This window comes from Lutra lutra, chromosome 16 (genome assembly GCF_902655055.1).
Source record: "Lutra lutra chromosome 16, mLutLut1.2, whole genome shotgun sequence".
NCBI lineage: Eukaryota > Metazoa > Chordata > Mammalia > Carnivora > Mustelidae > Lutra > Lutra lutra.
The window spans coordinates 26,440,320-26,459,287 of NC_062293.1; the positions used below are offsets into that span (position 1 = coordinate 26,440,320).

Genomic DNA, 18,968 nt, shown 5'->3' on the forward strand with positions numbered 1-18,968 from the left:
TGTGGTCCTCCCTATTTCCCATCTCCCTTCACGTTATGCAGGGCCATTCCACTAGTGCTGGTCCACGGGCTCAAAGGAGCAGTGGCATCCAGGCCAAACCAACCATTTAAGAGCTACCGTGGGACCCTCCCTCTCCCTCAGCTTTCTCTGTCCTGTGGTTTGGCATCATAGAGGCCTTGTATTGAGATGGGGGGGGAGGGGTAACAGCCTCCTGGAATCACTGGAAGGCGGGGATTGAACTGCAGAGGTGCTGGCCCTACAGCAGATTTGGTTTTGTGCAGTGCAAAGGACTTGGAGTTCGTGTTTCTTCCAAAATTCATATAGGGAGGGGTGCCTGGCTCCCTCCGTCAGAAAAACTTGTGATTCTTGATCTCTGGTTTGTAAGTTTGAGCCCCACGTGGGGTGCAGACATTACTTAAAATCTTTAAGGGGTGCCTGGGTGGCTCAGCCCTTAAGCATCTGCCTTTGGCTCAGGTCATGATCCCGGGGGCTTGGGATCGAGCCCAGCATCGGGGTCCTTGCTCAGTGAGGAGCCTGCTTCACCCTCTACCCGCTGCTCCCCCTGCTTGTGTACATTTCTCTCTCTGACAAATCAATAAAAAATAAATAAAATCTTAAAATCTTTAAGAAAAAGAAAACATAAAAAAAGCAAAATTCATATAGTGAAATCCTAACCCCCCAGGCTATGGTATTAGGAGATGGAGCCCTTAGGAATAGGATTAGTGCTATAGGAGGTCAAGGGCCAGCCACCCCAAGGGGACCATTTTAGCATGACTTTTTCAGAGCTGAAGGCAATTAAGACCCTGTGTGCTCATGAGAAAGTTTTTGCCCCTCCTTTAACTACCTAGAAGAATCTAAAAAAAAAAAGAGAGGGAGAGAGAAAACAAAAAGGTTCTAAAATTGGAGGTGTTTCCCAGAACAATGATTATTAGCTGGGATAAATTTTATCTGAGTGACTCATCTGTAGGGCAAACATCTAATTTCCAAACATCTGCTCTTTTTCTTACTGCCTTATGAATTGCATTCCTTCCCTTAGAAGTTACATACCCCTTCCCCCTTCTCCTTAGTTCAGGCTGACATATAGACCTCATTTTGCTTGATCTGTATTAAACTCTGGAATTTCCATGTCTGGGTGGATTCCCCGTAGGAATGAAATTAAATTTGCTTTTCTCCTGTTCATCTGTCACATGTCAGTTTCATTCTTCATCCAGCCTTCAAAGGACTTTGGACGGGGACAGGAAATTCTTGCTCCCCAACACTGCCCTTCTGGAAAACCTCCTTCTACCACATGAGGTTCCAGTGAGAAGATTGCTATCCATTAAGAAGGAGTGTCTCATCAGACTCAGTGTAAGCATTCAGTTCACTGCACTGAACAAAACCAAACTTACCCGAGATCTGCTGATGTGGAATCTGTCGGCATCATGATCTTGGACATCCCCCTGCTCCAGAACTGTGAGAAATAAATGTTTATTGTTTATAAGTCTATTGTGTTTTTGTTACACAAACCTGATGGACTAAGGCATTAAACCACTGAGACTTGTGATTGACTTTTTGCTCTAGCACAACCTCGCTCATCCCAACTAATACACAAGGCACTACGATCATAATATTACAGAAATTACAGATTATGTGATGTTCGGCCCCAATCTAGAGAGCCTGGGGAGACAAACTGAACTGAATCCAGTATTACAACCATCTTCAGTGAAGACAGAAGGCACCAGGCCCATGACTCCCAGTAGGGGTCCTGGAGAAGCAAATCACAAGAAAACAGGAGGGAGATGAACGTGAAATCACTGCTCTGGACCTTCACCTCTTTAGCCACGAAATCCTTCCCCCAGAGAGTTTTAGTCTGAAAGACTAGACCAGAGTCAAGGCAAGCAGAGAGACTGTTACAGGCAAAGAGCCGGTGTCTTTGCAAAAGCTTTATTATATCTAAGTTTAGAAAGTGGAAACGAGGAGGGTTGTAAGAGAATGTAAAAATAAATGTGATTGAAGAGCTTAAGGAGAAAAAAAATAAAAGGTATTAGAGTCATTGCTCTCGTAGTCAAGAGCAGAAAACTAAGACTGTCAGAGGAAGGCAGTGTTGTTGAATAGAAAAAAAATAGATGACTGATCTCGCTTGGGTTGCCCGGTGATCCTTGGGGGGTCTCATTGGGCCGGGAAGTCTAGAATTCCTGACATGATGTTCTATGGCACAGTGTGGTGGTTACGCGCACAGGCTCTGGAGAGAGAGTGACACTGATCCACAGGCAGCCTCGGCCTCTTAAGTGGTTTTGTGATCTGGACTAAACTATTTAACCTTCCTGGGCCTCATTCTAAGTTCATAGAACTTAGAATCAGGCCCACCTTGTATAGCTGTTGCACCAGACTATGTGAGGAATCTTTTAGGACTTCCTTCCCCAATTAGCAAATTTTGTAGGTTTCCCCGAAAACCTCTTCCTCCCCTCCCCCACCAAGGATCAGGCCTCACTCAGAAGATTGAGAGGTAGTTTCCTTATGCATATTTCTCAGCCAGACTCAAGACAAGGGACCTGTGTGCTTGTTTTTTGTTTTGTTTTGTTTTGTTTGCAAAACACAGGCAATTACCTTCACCAAATGATCCTGCTGTTTGATTTGTAGTTCGATTGGAGTCAAAAGTGGGAGGGTTCATACTTCATTCTTGATCATGGGCAGTGAAGATTCCCTCGGGACTCATTCCTAACCAGTATTATGAATGGCCTCTCTTTGCCCTGCATCCCAAGATGCCTTTCTGTTTCTCACACGTGGGCATAATGCATTAGTTGCTCTGATTCTTAAATCATTCATAGCAGGACAGTCATGACCTGAATCAATTCTATTCTGTGCGCAGTGTTAGTGCTAGCCGTCTTGTTGGTTTTGAATGATGATTTCTTTGCACCTCGCAGTGATCTCTCCTGAAGGTGAGACTCTGGAATAAAGCCTTCCCCATGGTGAAGAAGCACACATGTAATTTAGAGCCAAACCGCTGGCCCTGGGCGGATTGGCTTTAAATCCTGGATCCACTTCTTCTGGCTGTCTGAGTTTGGGCAAGTCATCCACCCTCCGTGAGCGGCAGTTTCCCCACCCAAAACACGAGAACAATAACAATATTTACCTCACGAAGGGGTTGTGCAAATTACTATAAATAAAGCACTTTGTGCCTGGCACAGAGCAATCTTTTTTTCTTTTTAAGTTGTTTATTTTATTTTTTTCTTATTTTTTAAAGATCTTATTTATTTGACAAAGACACAGCGAGAGAGAGGAAACACAAGCAGCGGTAGTGGGAGAGGGAGAAGCTCTTCCTGCTTCTCTTCCTGCTCAGCAGTAAGCCCTACTCGGGGCTCCATTCCAGGACCCTGTGATCATGACCTGAGCCAAAGACAGATGCTTAACCACTGAGCCACCTAGGTGCCCTGGCACAGAGCAATCTTTCAATATATGTTGTCTATTATGGTTCATTTTTGTGTAACAAATGAATGGCAGTCATTGCTTACTGCTCCTTTTAAGATACTTTTTAATACTTATAGATCACTGGGGCGCCTGGGTGGCTCAGTCTTTTAAGCATCTGTCTTTGGCTCAGGTCATGATCCCAGAGTCCTAAAATCAAGTCCCACATGGGGCTCATTGCTTTGTGGGGAGTCTGCCCCTCTCCCTCCCCCTCCCCCCCAGCTTGTGTTCTCTCTCTAGCTTACTCTCTCTCAAATAAATAAAATCTTAAAAAAAAAATCTAAAAAATAAATCACAGTATAATCAATGTCAGTTCCAGATAATATATATTATAATACTAAAATTATTATTTTTAAATTTTATTTATTTGACAGAGATCACAAGTAGGCAGAGAGGCAGGCAGAGAGAGGGGGAGAAGCAGGCTCCCTGCTGAGCAGAGAGCCCGATGCGGGGCTCGATACCAGGACTCCGAGACCATGACCCGAGCTGAAGGCAGAGGCAGAGAGAGAATCTCAAGCAGACTCCCCGATGAGTGGGGAGCCCAGCACGGGGCTCCATCCCACAAAAATGAAATCACGACCTGAGCCTAACACTCAATGGACTGAGCCACCCAGGTGCTCCTATATAATCTCATTCTAAAGACTCTAGGTTTAGCAAATTATAGCATATAATGTATCATTGTAAAAATTCTAGAGGACACATTTGGCATATTGTTGGTATGCATATTTGGTTGGCAAATACCATTGGAATTCATACCTGCACCATCACAAGAAGTCTGCCTTTAAAAAAAAAAGAAGAATACAGGGCGCCTGGGTGGCTCAGTGGGTTAAGCCTCTGCCTTTGGCTCAGGTCAGATCTCAGGGTCTGGGATCGAGCCCCGCATCGGGCTCTCTGCTCGGCAGTGAGCCTGCTTCCTCTTCTCTCTGCCTGCCTCTCTGCCTACTTGTGATCTCTCTCTCTGTGTCAAATAAATAAATAAAAATCTTAAAAAAAAAAAAAGAAGAATATTGCTAATGCTTTCATGTTTAGCTTCAAGGTATTTAGAGATCATTTTTATGCAGATAACCCCCACATGTCTCTCCTTAGCATCTCCTCTGAACCCCAGATAAATGTCTTTAATTGGTTACTGTGTATTTTCTCTCTTGCATCACCCTCCAGCAGATGCATGACAGGAAGCTCATCTTCCTCCAGCTGGCTCTTTCTGGACTTCCCTACGTCTGTTAATGTCATTATTATTTTTTTTTGTGTGTTAATGTCATTATTGTCACAATTGTTAGGTATAAAATTCTGTCACCCATAGGTATAAAAAACCCAAGCAACTATTTATTATTTACAATGTGCCAAACACTGTGTTAAATATTGATTACATTACTTTATATAATCCTCACAACACTCTTTTGATGTAGTGAGGATGTAGTATTTTGATGGAGTATGACTCCCATTTAACAAATACAGAAACAGAGTTTGCTTGGCGATGTTGAATATCTTGTCTGAAGTCACATAACTGATACGTGGTTGAGCCAAGAATCACCCCCACATCCCTTGAAAACAGACTCATGGTCTTCAGCTCTATCACTGCTATGACAGAGTTCCTCTTCAGCTCTTTTAATCATATTCAATCAGTTCCCAAACCTTGTTGGTTTATCCTATGAATTTTAGCACAAACATCACTTTGACCGCTTTAATCCTCATGCCTTGATTACTGGTGATGTCAGCATCTTCCTTATGGGCCTCTTTGCTTCCAGCCTCTCCCTATCTAATCTGCCCTCCACACCATAGCTAGATTCACTGTTCTAAAGCATAGCTTTCCCTATGTATTGGTGTAATCTTCAATAAATCGTGTCATCTCTTTTGGTCTGTATGTCTGTAAAGGGAGTGAATTAGATAGCTACAACAGTTGTATTGAGTTCTAGAATTTAAAATGTTTTTCAGGTCACTGTTCTACCCTCAAAGGTTCCATGAGTCTCCCATTAACTATGACCCCAGCTTCTTAGACTAGCATTCAAGGTTTGCCATTCATCTTGTGGTCTTATCCCCCACTATGTTAGAGCACTCTATTGGGAGTATCTAATCAGTTTCTCTGAAATTTTCAACTTTCCCCCTTTGCACTTGGTTGTTTTCCTTGTCTCCAGGACCTTTAGACTTATCCACATCCTGATCATACCTCTATGAAACCTTCTCCCGTTCTACCAAGGCAACCCTGGTGACCACTCTTTCTCCATAATAGTTGAAGTCATTAGTGCAATTCACTAAACATTACTCCTGTTATTATTTTTTTTGGGGGTGGTGGTGAATATATTCAATTTGCAAGTTTATTGTTTCACTGTTGCTGTTGTTGCTGTTAAGCAAGAAGAGGGTGGAAGGCCAGGGATCTGATATTTGAGGTAGTGAATTCCCATTCTTGGAAGTTTCAAGCAGAAACTGAAACCCTTTACCAGGGTTTCTGGAGAGATTGGCCCATATGTCCTTTAAGATTATTCACAGTTCAGGGGCGCCTGCCTGACTCAGTCAGAAAAGCATGTGACTCTTGATCTCAAGGTCATGAGTTTGTGTCCCACGTTGGGTGCAGAGATTACCTAAATAAGTAAATAAAACTTAAAAAATATACTACTGTTAGCTTTAAATTCTTACGGTTTTTTGATTTGGTTTGTTGAAACATTAACCTACAGGAGCCTGAAGGGTTGTGTGTAGGGTTGGGCAAGGAAGGGTAGGGTGAGTCATGTAATTAGGATGGCTTCCAGGAAGAGATGAAATCTTCCCATTTTCTAATGCCCATTCCCCTTCTCCAGCATCTGCCTGGGCAAGATCCTCCTGCACCTTCTGAGGCTTATAACATCTTTAAAAGAACCTGGCTCTAGGACATGGTCTTACAAAATCTGTCAGTCAACAACATTGTAATTATCCAACTCTCAGGCTTCACTAGACCTAGTGAATCAGAGTTTGCATTTAACAATTCCCTGTGTGATTTGTTTGTACATAGAGGTTTTAGAAGCACTAGTGCAGCGGACCCCAACAACTTATAAAGGAGCTTTGTAGGTAACTATTGAACTGATATTTAATGCACCTTCTCCAAAAAAAAAAAAAAAAAAAAAAAAAAAAAAAAAAAAAAAAAAAGAAGGAAGAAAGAAAGGAAGGAAGGAAGGGAAAGAAAGAAAACTAGGAGGCACCTGGGTGGCTCTGTGGTGGATAGTGCAACTCTTGAATGCAGGGTTGTGGGTTCGGGCCCCATGTTAGGTGTAGAGATTGCTTAAAGATAAAATCTTAAAAAAAAAAAAGTAGAAAATTAAAATCTTAAAAAAAAAAAAAGAAAGAAAACTAGGAGCTAATATCTATTTTTTTCCCCATGTTCCATATCCTATCCTTCAGTAAGACCTATGGCCTTAACCTTGAATATATATCCTGTAACTAACCCGTTTGTCTCTTTCTCCTTTGTCATTACATAGTCCAAACCACCAGCATCTCCCACTTGGACTAACAGTGTAGTTTCAATTAGCTCTCCTGATTCTGTTTAAAGAAAAAAATCCCCCCCCTTTTTAAAAGATTTTATTTATTTAATTGACACAGAGAGAGATCACAAGTAGGCAGAGAGGCAGGCAGAGAGAGAGAGGAGGAAGCAGGCTCCCTGCAAGCAGAAAGCCCGATGTGGGGCTCCATCCCAGGACCCTGAGATCATGAGCTGAGCCGAAGGCAGAGGCTTTAACCCACTGAGCCACCCAGGCGCCCCAAATTTTTTCCCTTTTTTAAGTAAACTCTACACCCAATGTGGGACTCAAACTTACAACCTCACCACAGTTAAATCAAGAGTCCCCTGCTCTCTCCTCCCTGTGCCATTCCCCTTACTTGTGCTCTCTGGCTCTCTCTGTCAAATAAACAAATATAATCTTAAAAAAAAAAAAAAAGTGGGGCGCCTGGGTGGCTCAGTGGGTTAAGCCGCTGCCTTCGGCTCAGGTCATGATCTCAGGGTCCTGGGATCGAGTCCCGCATCGGGCTCTCTGCTCAGCGGGGAGCCTGCTTCCCTCTCTCTCTCTCTCTCTGCCTGCCTCTCCGTCTACTTGTGATCTCTCTGTCAAAAAAAAAAAAAAAAAAAAAGTCTCACGCTCTACTCACCGAGCCAGTGGTGTGCTCTTAATTTTTTAGCCATTAAGATAGGTGTGTAGTGATATCTCCTTGTGCTTTTTTAAAAAGGTTTTATTTATTACAGGAGAAAGCGAGAGAGAGCAACCATGACTAGAGGGGAGGGGCAGAGGGCAGAAGGAGAGGCAGGAGCAGATTCCCTGCTGAGGGGGGGCCCTAGGCAGGACTCCATCCCAGGACCCTGGGATCATGACTGAGCAAAAGGCAGATGATTAACCAATGGAGCCACCCAGGTGCCCCTCTTCATGGCTTTAATTTGCATTTGCCTAGTGATTAATGATGTTGAACATCTCTGCATGTTCATCTCATGCCATCCGAAAATCCTCTTTAGAGTAATGTCCGTTCTTGTCTTTTGTTTGTTTTCTAATTGGATTTTTTTTTAAACTGTTGAGTTGTGAAAATTCTTTTTATGTTCTCGATACAAGCCTGTGTTGGGTACATGGTTTGCACATATTTTCTTTTACCCTGTAACTTGCTGTTTCATCTTCTGCTTAGAGCCTTTCAAAGGGAAAAAGGTTTTAATTTTGATAGGGTTCAATTTACTAACTTTTTCATTGTATGGATTGTGCTTATGGTGGCAAGTCTAAAAACTCTTTGCCTGGCCCTTGGACCTGAAGTTTTTTGTTTTGCTTTGTTATTCTGAAAGAGAGAGCCCATGTGCTCTCCCAAGGGAAAGGGCAGAGGGAGAAACTGACTCCTGGCTTGTGGGGAGCCCCAAGCAGGACTCCATTCCATGCCCCTGGGATCATGACCTGAGCTGAAGGCAGAGGCTTAATCCATTGAGCCACCCAGGCGCCCATGAAGATTTTTTTTTTAACCATGTTTTTTCTAAACTATTATAGCTTTACATTTAAATCTATGATCCATCTAAAAATATGTATCTATTATTTGAGAGAGAGCGAGAGCGAGCACTTACACATGAGTGGGGGAAGGGGCAGAGGCAGAGCCCCACATTTGGCTCCATCTCAGGAGAGATCAGGACCAGAGCCAAATGGAGAGTAAGATGCTTAACGGACTGAGCCGCCCAGGCGTCCTTCTATGATCCATTTTGAACGAATTTTTGTTTAAGGTGGAGGTGTAGGTAGAGGTTCTTTTCTTTCTTTGCCTGCATATGTCCAATAACTCAGCACTTTTTTTTTTTTTAAGTAATCTGTACAGCCAACCTGAGGCTTAAACTCACAACCTCAAGATCAGGACTCCTGAGCTCTAGGGACGGAGCCAGTCAGGTGTCCCAGGAGCAGTTGTTGAAACGGCACTTGCTTCCACTCTGTACCTTACCCCACCCATTTATTCTATGGCAGTCAGAATTTTATTTTTTTAAAATGTGTATCATATAATGTCATTCCCTGTTCAAAACCTTCCAGTGGCACGACCACATAACCCGGCCTCTCTCCGATGGCAATCTCTACCACTGGCCGTCCACTGTAATAATATTCCGCGGTCCGATGAATACCAGACCTCCTGTTCCACTGTCGCTTCCTCAGAGAGCCTTTTCCCAACTAACCTTGGAAAATTGTTTACTCCTTCAGTTTTTCTCCCTTGCCCTGCTCTTTCTTTCTTTCTTTCTTTCTTTCTCACTCTCTCTTTCTTTCGTAAGATTTTATTTATTTGACAGACAGAGATCACAAGTAGGCAGAGAGGCAGGCATGAGAGGGGAAGCAGGCTCCCTGCCCAGCAGAGAGCCCGACACAGACTCGATTCCAGGACCCTGGGACCATGACCGGAGCCAAAAAAAGAGGCTTTAACCCCCTGAGCCACCCAGGCGCCCCTGCCTGCTTTTTCTTAACGGCACTAACATAATGCAGTGTATTACATATCAGTTTGCTTGTTTACTCTTTGTCCCCATTCCCAACCCCACCAAAGCCTCCTAGTTTACTGCCATAACCTCAGGCCCTGGAATAGTGTCCCGCACACAGTAGGTACTCAATAATGCAGTGTTGATGGGCTGGGAAGAAGGAGCACACGGAAAGTGAGAAAGACCCACTTCTAGGTCAGGTGCCCGTTCGGACTTCGCGCAAAGTGGGAGCGCCACCTCTCGGGAAGCCAACCTACTCGAGAACTAAGGAAGTGAGTCAGAGAATCTTCGGGAGTGGGGAGGCGAGGAAGGGCGTCGTGCCGGAAGAGCAAGAAAAAGCAGTGCCGGAAGTTAAACGTCGGAATGTTGCTCTTTAGAATGACATCCGACTCCCGAGAGGAAGCGTGGTCGAGTGGTGGTCTGCAAAACGGGCTCCCCGGCAGCCGATCCGGAAAGAAGTGTTCCGCGCCTGTGGGTGCCAGGAACCACGTGGGGCTGGGGCGTGTTTCCGGTGCCGGTGTCCCGAGAAGGAGTTGCAGCCGGAGCAGCTGGAGGGGTGAGAGGGGTATGGGGTCCTGAGAAGGAGGAGGGATACTGGGATTGGGGGAGGGAGGAAGGCGACGGGATCGCATGAATTCGGCCCTGAGACGTGGCCAGAGGGATCGGACGGGAGGGCAAGGCAGGGCAGCGCTGGTGGGCAGGTGCAGACCTGTCAGCGCACGTCCCACAGCACGTGGACTTGCCTTTGTCCGTGGCTGACTTTCCCATCGGGCCGCGACCATCCGGGTTGTGCCTTATTTGTCTCTGTCGCGTGCAGTGCTGGGCTCGGAGTTGGGGCTCAGCGAGTTCTTCCTGAATGAATGAATGAGTGTGTGTGTGTGTGTGTGTGTGTGTGTGTGTGTGTGTGTGTCTGTCTCAGTTGGTGTGGAGGACATTTATAGGTGTACAAGGTATGGGTATAGAGATGATTTGTGGCTCGTTAGCCCGAACCCATGCTAGTCTCGAGCTTGCATTAGGAGTTCCTGCCAGTCCTTGGGTTTTGTCTCTTTTTCTTGGAGGGGCAGGGCGATTACGACTTAAGTAAGACATTTTCCTTGCTCGTGTCGAATGCCAGGCCATGTGGCTGGGTACCAGGGAGAGACACAGGCACAAACCAGCCCCGTATACAGGCCGCAGGCCAGTGGGGAGACAGCAACTCGAACAAATTAAAATATATTAAGGTGCTATAAAAAGAGAGATTAACTGAAGTACAGGAAGATAGAGCCAGGAGGTGGTCTAGCTATCCTCATTAAGGATTGTCTTTCAAGGTCAGGGGCCTCCTCATTTCATCTTGTGGAATCACAGCAGGTCATGAGCCCAATCTTCTCTGTAAAAGGCAGGGTCAGGGATGGAGGTTATCTGGACCTCTTTTCCTGCCTGATGTCCCATCTCAGATATTACCAACGTCTCTAGTTCTCCCATCATTCCCCTTTTACCGGCCTGAATATTCATTATGTCTTATGATGTAGCATAAATTGTATTGGTTTGGGAAATCGGGATTTTGGACCTCATTCTGGTGCTCTAGATTTGTTTGGTTGTAAAATTAAGGGGATTATAACGAAATCATCTCTCAAACCTCTTCCATTTCTAATACCATGACTGTGGCAGTGGGTCAAACTGTTTCACTCTGCCTTGCACCTGACTGCCGCTTTATCGCTGTAGTTTCCGTTCTCTGGATAATTCAGAAAGTGTCTTTTTTTTTTTTTTTCATGTCCCCTCCCTTAGTTCTGCCACAGTATTGAGTACAAAATAGATGTTTAATAGTAGCTTTTAAGTCAAATGGGATAGAATTAATAGTCCCTGGTTTTTTGTTTTTGCTTTGTTTTTTGTTTGTTTGTTTTTTGCTTAGGGAAATTTTTTTTTCTCCTTAGGAACATTTTTTACACATGTGCTAGTCCAGAGTTTTTTCAGTGCTGCTCCTTGTGGCGAACACATTCATACTGTGCAATAGCGCGCTATTCCTTTTTTTTTTCTTTCTTTTTTTTCAGGTTTTATTTATGTATTTTAGGGAGACAGAGCTGGCACGCCTGAGCAGGGAGGGACAGAGGAGGAGGGATAAAGAATTTGAAGCAGACTCTGCCCTGAGTGCGGAACCCATTGCAGGGCTTGATCCCCGACCCTGAGACAGGACCTGAGCTGAAATCAAGAGTTGGACACCGGACCGATGAGCCCCCCCCAGTCGCCCCTATAGCACACTATTCTTACTGGCAAATACAACTACCATTGCAGGAACGTTGTCTATACCTATTTCTTTAAAATGTGCCTTCAAAGGAGCACAGTATGGTGAACACACTAGGAACTGGGTTCTTACCAGGGAGACTTGGAGTTGGCCCGACAGATTTAAACCAGCTTTATGGGGTAATCCGCTTGAGAAGGATAATGATGTAGGCAGGATAGTCAGTACTGTTTCATCCTCCCAGCTGTTTATCCTCAGGACCATGGCCAACTGTGAACGCACCTTCATTGCCATCAAGCCTGATGGGGTCCAGCGCAGCCTCGTGGGAGAAATCATCAAGCGTTTTGAGCAAAAGGGATTCCGCCTTGTTGCTATGAAATTAATTCAGGTAAGTGGACTTCATTCTTCAAATTTCTGTTCTCTTGGAGGTCAGAGGATGATTGTAGGTTAGCCTCCTTGTTTTTCCCCTTCCCTCTTTTTTTTTTTAAGCTTTCTCCGAAACACATAAGTCCAGAAACCTGGAAACTCCTTGGTATCCTCAACAAACCAAGCTACTGGGACTTTGGGAAATAGCCTCTCTTTTCCCTTAGCAATGCAGATTCTGCATATTACTGCAGCACTGTGATTTCTTTCACAGGGGAGGGAAAACTTGATGTCCCCACTCCAAAAAAAAAACCTGTAATCTGTCCCGCAGACTAAAGATAACCAACACCGGGGCACCTGGGTGGCTCAGTTGGTTAAGCATCTGCCTTCAGCTCAGGTCATGATCCCAGGGTCCTGCCCCGCATTGGGCTCCCTGATCAGCAGGGAGTCTGCTTTTCCCTCTATCCCTCCCCCCTGCTTCTGCTCGCTCCCTGTCTCTCTCTCTCTCTCTAAGTAAATAAGTTAAAAAAATCTTAAAAAAAACAATAAAGATAACCGGAACCTCCCCCACCCCCCAAAAAACAATTTGAACCAATTAGTAGAATTGAAAGAGTGTTGAGGGAAGGACAGGACCAGTGAGTGTGTGCTGGGAGACCATCACTACCAGTCTTCCTTTGGGACTGGGGCGTGGCCAAGAGTGAATTGCTGAGGGGGCATGGTCACTTGGCTGTGTCCTTTTACTCTGGCAAGGAACGGCCAACTGGAGGCAGAGTGATGGGCCGCTCTGGCTGTGCTTTCTGGCAGCGGCTGTCCGCAGTGGTGGGTGTGAGTGCAGCGCGCAGGGTGCAGAACTGGGAGAACGAAGGGTCCTTGTCAGACCCTGAACGAGCCTGTGTGCCTTGAGAGAGCCTGGCTGAGGGAGTCGGAATTGCCAAGCAGCTGGTTTGCTCTCTGGCTGACTTGTTTTGTCCCCACACACCAGCCTCGCAGAGGGAAAGTTTCTAAGTCCTTCTTCAGCAAACTTCTTTATTGCTGGATGTCATGTACTTTTGAGTGGTTTGTGAAATACTTGTGGGGACCACATAGTTGTCCCACCTGGTCCCTGGCCTTCCTCTCCTGAGTAAACGTGCCATCTCCCTGGGACATGGCTGGGTTCAGTTTGCTTCCTGCCGAATGCCAAGACCCCACCACCCCCGACTTCCCTCTGACATTTGAGTTGAGGCTTGCTCTCAATGAATGGAAATGCGTCGTATTGTTAGTTTTACTGTCTAAAGTGGCATGGCCGGATCTGATTCTTTCTTTTCTTTCTTTTTTTTTTAAAGATTTTATTTATTTTTTTGACAGACAGAGATCACAAGTAGACAGAGAGGCAGGCAGAGAGAGAGGGAATCAGGCTCCTTGCTGAGCAGAGAGCCCGATGCGGGACTCGATCCCAGGACCCTGAGATCATGACCTGAGCCGAAGGCAGCGGCTTAACCCACTGAGCCACCCAGGCGCCCGCCGGATCTGATTCTAATGTTCTGTGGTTTTATTCCCATCAATCAAGGCCAATAGGGGGGGAATTGGCACAAAGCTGAAGCACTTTGAGTCTCTCTGGCATCACTCGCCTCTGGTACTGGTGGGAGTGGATTGCATTACAACAGAATCAGTGAACTAAGAGCTCACATTTTATTTTACTGATTTATTTATTTTTTTTTTTAATTTTTTTTTTTTAAAGATTTTATTTATTTATTTGACAGAGAGAGATCACAAGTAGGCAGAGGCCGGCAGAGAGAGAGAGGAGGAAGCAGGCTCCACGCTGAGCAGAAAGCCAGATGCGGGGCTCGATCCCAGGACCCTGGGATCATGACCCGAGCCGAAGGCAGAGGCCTCAACCCACTGAGCCACCCAGGCGCCCCTACTGATTTATTTTTAAGATTTTATTTATTTGACAGAGAGAGACACAGTGAGAGAGGGAACACAAGCAGGGGAAGTGGGAGAGGGAAAAGCAGGCTTCCCGCTGAGCAGGGAGCCTGATGCGGGGCCTGATCCCAGGACCCTGGGATCATGACCTGAGCCCAAGGTGGACGCTTAACAACTGAGCTACCCAGGCGCCCCAAGTGCTCACAGCAGTGAGTGGGAAATAACTAGACTCTTAGTTCTTAGAAGGCTTGGGGGGCCATTTCTCATTCTTTGTTCTGCACAATAGGCTTCTGAAGACCTTCTCAAGGAGCACTACATCGACCTGAAGGACCGTCCCTTCTTTGCCGGCTTGGTCAAGTACATGCAGTCAGGGCCCGTGGTTGCCATGGTGAGTGTGCATGGGTGAGATATGGATGTGAACCACTCCACTGGGAGCCGAGTGTGAGGCGTGTGATTCCTGCCTCTGACGTCAGGTCCTCACTGATACAGAGGAAATTTGGGCTGGGAGGACTGTACAGTTAGGATGTGAGTTAGCTCTCTGACCCACCGAAGGCACGATGCATGTGTTTGCTAAACTGAGGACCCACAGTGACTCATAGCTGGGAGCAATCAGGAGATGTTGGCCTGATTCTACACTTCAGGAGGGCAATGAGATTGTGTCTTGCTTCCTGCAGTAATTTTCCTCCCAGTATGTATTGGTTATCATTGTGCCAGGCTCTCTTCCAGACACCGGGGATACAGTCATGAATGAGACAAATAAGTACTTATTTTCATAGCTTTGCTCACTTACACATCTTGAAGGCAGATAATGAAGAAAAAATACATATGTATATGCTAATGATTAGTGATATGCACAGAAATGAAATAGGTTGATGGGATAGCAATGGCCACTTTAGATTGGGTGGTTAAGGAGCATGCTTTTTGAACTGAGATCGGAGTGAGAAGAAAGAGCCAGACTTACACAAAATCACGCTGAAGAACAGTCTCAACAAGAAAACAGCATGTGCAAAGGACCTGAACTTTCTGAAGTACAGAAAGAAGGTTGGAGCAGTTGGAGCCTGGTAGGTGAAAGAGAAGGTTCGATGACAAGGGTTCAGAGGCCTGGGCCTGGGCCAGATCAGGCAGGGCTGTGCTGGCCATGCACTTCCTGAGCTCCCGGACAGACGCTAGGGGAGGTCTAACGAGGCATTTCTAAAAGGCTGCTCTGGCTGCTCTGTCGGGAATGGATTGTAGAAAAGCAGGAGTGGGAGCAGGGAGACTAGTATTCCCAGTGCTGGAACAAGTAGCTGCTCCATAATTATTCCTTCAGTGTTAAGGGGGCTCTTTGTTTTCTTTTTTTTGAATTGATTCCAGATTTTCTGCTGAGGTGGGTTTTCTTCCTTGACCATATATTCTTTTATCCTTGGAGGTCTGGGAGGGCCTGAATGTGGTGAAGACAGGCCGAGTGATGCTCGGGGAGACCAACCCTGCAGACTCCAAGCCTGGGACCATCCGTGGGGACTTCTGCATCCAAGTTGGCAGGTGGGAGTGGGTGCTTTTGCCTTTTTCCAAAATCTGAGTTAGGTGACATAAGCCTTTGGGTTCCTCGGGCTCTTGGCTGGCTCAGTTGGTAGAGCATGTGACTGTAGATCTTGGAGTTGTAAGTTCGAGCCCAGCCCTCCTTTGGGTGTAGAGATTACTTAAAAAAAAAAAAAAAAAAGAAAAAGAAAAGAGGGGCGCCTGGGTGGCTCTGTGGGTTAAAGCCTCTGCCTTCGGCTTGGGTCATGATCCCAGGGTCCTGGGATCGAGCCCCAAATCGGGCTGTCTGCTCAGCGGGGAGCCTGCTTCCCTTTCTCTCTGCCTGCCTCTCTGCCTACTTGTGATCTCTGTCTGTCAAATTGAAAAAAAAAAAAAAGAAAAGAAAAGAAAAAAAGATCTTAAAAAAAAACAAAAAACAATTGGGTTTCTGAGGCTGGGATGGACATGATACCATAGGCAGATCAATTTAAAAATCAGTTCTTTTGTTTCTTTCTCTCTGAAATTGGTGCTTGGCTTGGTGAGTTCTCTGCCCTTGGCCGTCAGCATCCCTGTGGTTGTGCCTGGCTTGGGAGGGTAGAACCGGGTACAGCACCGAATGCTGGCCAGAGTCCCCTCTCGGCTTGCGTCGGTGGTGCTCCGAGGACTGGAACACAGGGAGGGCATTCTTCACCCTCACCTGAACCACGGCTGTGGGCTTTTTCTTTTACTGTGGACTCGGGTGCAGGGGGCTCTGGCTTTTTCTGCTGCAGGGGGCTGTCAGCTTTCTGGCACTGGGAGCCGGGGGTCTTCCGGGCTGTTGACTCCTTTGGGTCTCGGTAACGGGGCCCTCTCTCTCTCCCCCATCCAGGAACATTATCCACGGCAGCGACTCTGTGGAGAGTGCAGAAAAGGAGATTGGCTTGTGGTTCCAGCCTGAAGAGCTGGTGGATTACAAGAGCTCCGCTCAGAGCTGGATCTACGAGTGACCGGAGAACAGACCTCCATGCTTTGTTCATTCCGTTCCCTCTCCCTCCCCTGAGCAGGGGGCCAGGCTCTCACAAATTCACTTAATTTTGAGACCTTCCTTCTAACCTGGAGGGCATCTCCTGGAGCTGGGTGTGCTCACTGTACAGTATTATGTGCTGCCGTCAAATTAAAATATTTCATCCCAACATAGGATTCTTTGAGATGGTTATTTTGTAATGCCCTCTTGCTTCATATTCTTTCTTCTTTCCCATTTACACTGGGTAACCTGAGGGGACAGAGAGTGTAAATACTATGTAAATTATTTTTGTTGGTCTGAGATCTCTTTCTCTCTCTCTTTTTCTCTTTGCCCATCCTTGCTTTTACTCCTGTATCCCATCGGCTCTTGGCACCGAGCCAGTCAGTAGTTATCTAGGAAGATCTGCTTGTTACCGAGATTGTACTGGGGGCAGAGGATTCCCTGGAAATAAGAGATGTCCTTCCTGCTCTTGAGAAGCTTTCAGGGCCTCAGCAGATGGGGGAGTGTGAGAAGTTGTAACTACTCCCAAAACAGAAAAGCCGGATAGTGGGCCTCTGGCCCTGGAAGAATGTCAGAAAAAGCAGGTGAAATCTTGTGAGTAGCTTTGATTTGTTAAGGGCGCTGATTTGGTTGCTTTAATAGAGGCAAGATGGAAATTTCCTTCTCTTTTATTTAAAAGTCTAAACTAGAAATCTAACGTACAGCCCTGGGTCTCGTTGTTCACAATGCTGTGTCGTGTACTTGAAATTTGCAAAGAGGATAGATCTTAAATGTGCTCACACGCACACAAATGAACATGGTAACGATGTGAAGTGTTACGTTCCATAGCTTAATTGTGATCATTGCACAGTATATGTAAATTAAAGCAGGTTATATACCTTAAATACGGAACACGTTTTGTCAGTTATACCTCAAGAAAACTGCAAAAAGTCCAAGTGGCTAAGTAGGGGTGGTGATGGCAGTGAGGTTCTGATCCTTGAGGTTGTCCGAGGGCTGATTCTAACCATGCCTTGTCCCCTACGCGTGCCTAATGACAGGTTGGTAAGGAAAGTGGATTGTTCCTTTCTTTGAAGGTCGTCACCGTGAATCTACCACCTTCACTCCCCCTCCCATCTCATTGGCCAGAACTTCACGTGCGAGCCTCCTGCTGCAAGAGAACGTGGAAAAAGTTTTTATCTGGGCACCCTCGTGGCTAGAGAATACTTCAGAGCTCGCCTATGATAAGGGGGAAGCTAAGAATACATCTTGGAGACAATTACTTTTGCTACAAACTTCAAGGTTTCTTTCCTGCTATTTTCCCTGTTCACCTGGCTTTGGTAGAGGCAGGGGAGCTGAGGGGAACTGGGTTGGGGGCTGCTGTGTTTCTCCACCTTCATTGGGGTGCACCTGACCAAATTGTAAGATTACTTGAAGGGTGCAGTGAGAGTTGACAGATGTACATGCTTCCTGAGGGCGCGCGGGAGAAGAATGAGGCACAAACAGGGCTGCTGTAAGAGAGAGGGAGCCTGGACGACTCCTCAGTCCCCTGTTTATCAGATACAAGATGACCAACAAAGGAGAAGAAGGTTATAATTAGCCATAGGTCTTGTAGGTAAACAAGAAGGAATGTGAGTCATATGTTGATCACAAGTCTTACAGGTAAACAAGAAGAGGAGAGGTGTGTCTGGTCCAGCAGCATGGAATTTGCTGAGCAAGCGCAGAGGCTTTCTCTGAGGCAGGGGAGGCTACGAGAAAGGTACGCAGGCAGGGAAGCAGGTGGTGGTCTGCCCTGAGAGAGCGGGGCATCCCCGGCTGCTCGGGCATCCCCAGCTGCTCTGCTTCAGGGACGTGTATCATCCTCTCCACCAGAGGCCCGCTGCTAGTACATATTTTTCTCAAGGTCATCTTTTTTTTTTTTTTAACTTTTTTTTTTTTTTTTTAGATTTTTATTTATTTATTTGACAGACAGAGATCACAAGTAGGCAGAGAGGCAGGCAGAGAGAGAGCTTGGAGGAAGCAGGCTCCCCGCTGGGGCTGGATCCCAGAACCCCGGGATCATGACCCGAGCTGAAGGCAGAGGCTTTAACCCACTGAGCCACCCAGGTGCCCCTCTCAAGGTCATCTTTAAGCATGCTTGCGTGACCAGTACAACTCCTCATTAGTTGTATTTTAAGCAGTATATTATTCTGAGGTTCTAAGGAACAGTTACATTGTGAAAGGATTTCCTCCATGGGGCAGGGGGTGGGGTCAGTGGGGTGGGGGGGCTACTTTCCTTCCAGGCAGCTGAGAACTAGATGCATTTCTGTTTCCCTGTTGGGGGAAAGTACTTGCACCTTTGGGGAATGATTGTGTGTGCAGGGAGGCGGGGTCACACCTTGCCCAGTTAAGGGCTGTCTTTTCAGGAAGGGCAGGGAGTGTGAAAGGCAGAAGGCTGCTATGGTCCATACCGCAGGAGCTAGAGTGACTGGACCAACGGGGCAAACAGCTCTCCAGAGAAATCTCCAGTGAAATTCCCAGACCCTGTCCCACAGACATTGGATAACTCTGAAAAGGAAGCCCAAATTAGGGCTCTACCTTGAAGCCAAAGGGAACATTGGCTGTCTCTTCTCCAGAAGGAGAATTGCGTTTTAATGCTT

The 18,968-nt window shown here is 46.2% G+C and overlaps 1 protein-coding gene across 2 annotated transcripts; it reads left to right on the forward strand.

Annotated features, from left to right (window-relative positions):
• Positions 1-9,778: 9,778 nt before the first annotated feature.
• NME1 (NME/NM23 nucleoside diphosphate kinase 1) lies at positions 9,779-16,529 on the forward strand. 2 transcript variants are annotated; one of them, XM_047707793.1, is made up of 5 exons: positions 9,779-9,929; positions 11,847-11,976; positions 14,140-14,241; positions 15,262-15,374; positions 16,219-16,529. In XM_047707793.1, exons 2-5 carry the CDS (start codon positions 11,851-11,853, stop codon positions 16,334-16,336), a joined length of 459 nt encoding a protein of 152 aa, XP_047563749.1. In that variant the 5' UTR covers positions 9,779-9,929; positions 11,847-11,850; the 3' UTR covers positions 16,337-16,529. The 2 variants fall into 2 exon arrangements, with proteins under 2 accessions (XP_047563749.1, XP_047563750.1); XM_047707794.1 differs by having other exon boundaries at positions 9,805-9,929; positions 11,833-11,976.
• Positions 16,530-18,968: the final 2,439 nt, after the last annotated feature.